General features: G+C 49.9%; 2 protein-coding genes across 2 annotated transcripts, besides 2 other annotated features; both read left to right on the top strand.

The window, feature by feature from the left end:
• On the top strand, positions 1 to 359 carry Tco025E_10259 (protein phosphatase 2C; the record flags this gene model as incomplete). Its single annotated transcript, XM_029377040.1, has 1 exon — positions 1 to 359. A coding segment is annotated over one exon (359 nt), but the record flags the coding sequence as incomplete, so codon positions are not given.
• A 47-nt stretch (positions 360 to 406) lies between these two features.
• Positions 407 to 454: a sequence feature (GA-rich).
• Positions 455 to 520: 66 nt separating this feature from the next.
• Positions 521 to 576: a sequence feature (A-rich).
• Positions 577 to 1,362: 786 nt separating this feature from the next.
• Tco025E_10258 (protein phosphatase 2C) lies at positions 1,363 to 2,026 on the top strand (the record flags this gene model as incomplete). Its single annotated transcript, XM_029377039.1, has 1 exon — positions 1,363 to 2,026. A coding segment is annotated over one exon (664 nt), but the record flags the coding sequence as incomplete, so codon positions are not given.

The following is a 2,026-nucleotide window of genomic DNA, read 5'->3' as shown; positions in this document are numbered from 1 at the left end:
GTGCGATAGGCGATGCCGGATTCAAGTTGGATGAATACACCGACGGAAAGCCGTCGGGCATCATTGCCGATGCGGAAACTCAAACCACGAAGCTGACCGACCGTGATGAGTTCCTCGTCATTGGCTGCGATGGCCTGTGGGATGTGATGTCGTATGATAGAGTCGTGCGATTTTGCTCCCAGCTTGCAGCGGAGGGCGTGCCACCACAGGATATCACCGATAGATTGTGTCAGGAGGCTTTGCAGCAAGGCAGCACTGACAATGTGACATGTGTGTACATCAATATAAAGACCAAGCAACCAAACTCTGGTGACTGGCGTCCTCTGAGTGCGGCTTCTACCTCTCAGAAAACTGCGTAGGGAGCAAGTAAATGTATTAGTTCTCCGGTTTTTTTTCCTCCACTCCCTTCTTTTTCCGTTGTTTCTTTTCTTTCTTCCTGTGTGTTTTTTTTCTTGTTGTTGTTGTTGTGCGCCTTTTATTGCCATTTTGCCGGTTGTTGGTTTTCTTAGAGCTGGAGAGCGTTGTGTTGTCTTTGTTTATTTTAGCTTGTTGGTGTTGTTTTTTCTTTGTTTGCTTCTAACTGCAACCAGTGCGACGCGAGGAATGTATTATCCCAAGTAGAGTTTTCTTGAGCTTCCGGTTTGTACTTCTTTAGTGCTCCTTTTTTTGTGCTGGTTTTTTTTTTGCCGCACACAAACACAGCATGTGGAGTTTCTGGTTTTGTGGAAAGCACATGAGACTGACGGGCGTTCTCGTGAGATGGTTGCATCGGTTTTGATGAATAACACCGCTTTATATAGATCGGAGTTTTGCTTTCTGGTCTCTTAGACGTTTTATTTCCTTTGTCTGTGTGCTTCTTTGCCGCTCAGTGCGTGGGCAGGGGTGGGGAACGTTGGAGGTGCCCTCTGTAGACAGGGGCAGCGGCGTGCACACGCATGCAGCGGTAGTCGTCAGTGGTGCATTCGTCTCTTCCCTCACTTTTGCTTTGCTTTGCCGTAAATGACGCACGCACTTGGCCGGGTGTATATATAGGAGGGTCTCCTTTGGGTCTAGAAGGCGTGGTTCACGGTACAGGATTCCATTTCTACCGTCACTGGCAGTTGTCACAAGCTCACGTAGACAAGACTATTCGGCCTTTTTTCTGCCGCGGAAAAAGTCATCATAATCAAACCCAACAAAAATCACGCATAGGAGACACGTATTAAAGTAGGGCGCGTGAGTGGTAACAAGGGCTATCAAAAGAAGTCGCCACTTGGATAGGGCGTAAGGTGCGTATAGCATTAAAAAAAAATCACCAACTCAGCAGAAGGGGGGAAAAGCTGATAGGAGCGGCACGGGTACAAGAAGACGACGACAATCAAAATGAACAGAGACATCAATGGACAAGAAAGTGGCGAGACGCTGGCTCCACTTGCTTATCCGTCCTCTGGTGTCACACAGTCACTATGGCGCATCTTTGAGTATGGAGTGACGTCGGAGCAGGGCACCCGAAAGACAATGGAGGACCAGCACGCCATGGTCTCAGAGACCATCCCTTTCTTTGCCGTGTATGACGGGCATGGTGGCACGCAATGCGCCGAGTTTCTCCGCGACAATTTGCACACATTAATTCTTAGTCACCCAGATGTCATGACGAATCCCGAGAAGGCGGTACGTGATGGGATAGCCAAGGCTGAGGCGGATTTTCTCACAAGATGTGCCAATGGCAAATGTGAGTCTGGCAGCACGTGTGCCGTTGCCATGATTGTGGACGACGCACTAGTGACGGGTAATGTTGGCGATACTGAGATAGTATTGTGTCGTGCGGGGTCTCCATTGGTGCTGTCAAAGAAGCACAGCTTGCATAGCAACGCGGCGGAGAGCGAGCGTGTCAAGGCCTGCGGCGGCAGGATCATCAGTAACCGCGTGGGGCATCCAAAGTTTAACCCTCAAGTGCTGAGCCTGGGAATTACCCGTGCCATAGGCGATGCCGGATTCAAGTTGGATGAATACACCGACGGAAAGCCGTCGGGCATCATTGCCGATG

This window comes from Trypanosoma conorhini (genome assembly GCF_003719485.1).
Source record: "Trypanosoma conorhini strain 025E chromosome Unknown Tco_14.4_contig_01564, whole genome shotgun sequence".
NCBI lineage: Eukaryota > Euglenozoa > Kinetoplastea > Trypanosomatida > Trypanosomatidae > Trypanosoma > Trypanosoma conorhini.
The sequence above is the reverse complement of the archived record's forward strand: the minus strand, read 5'-3'. Positions and strand labels throughout refer to the sequence as shown.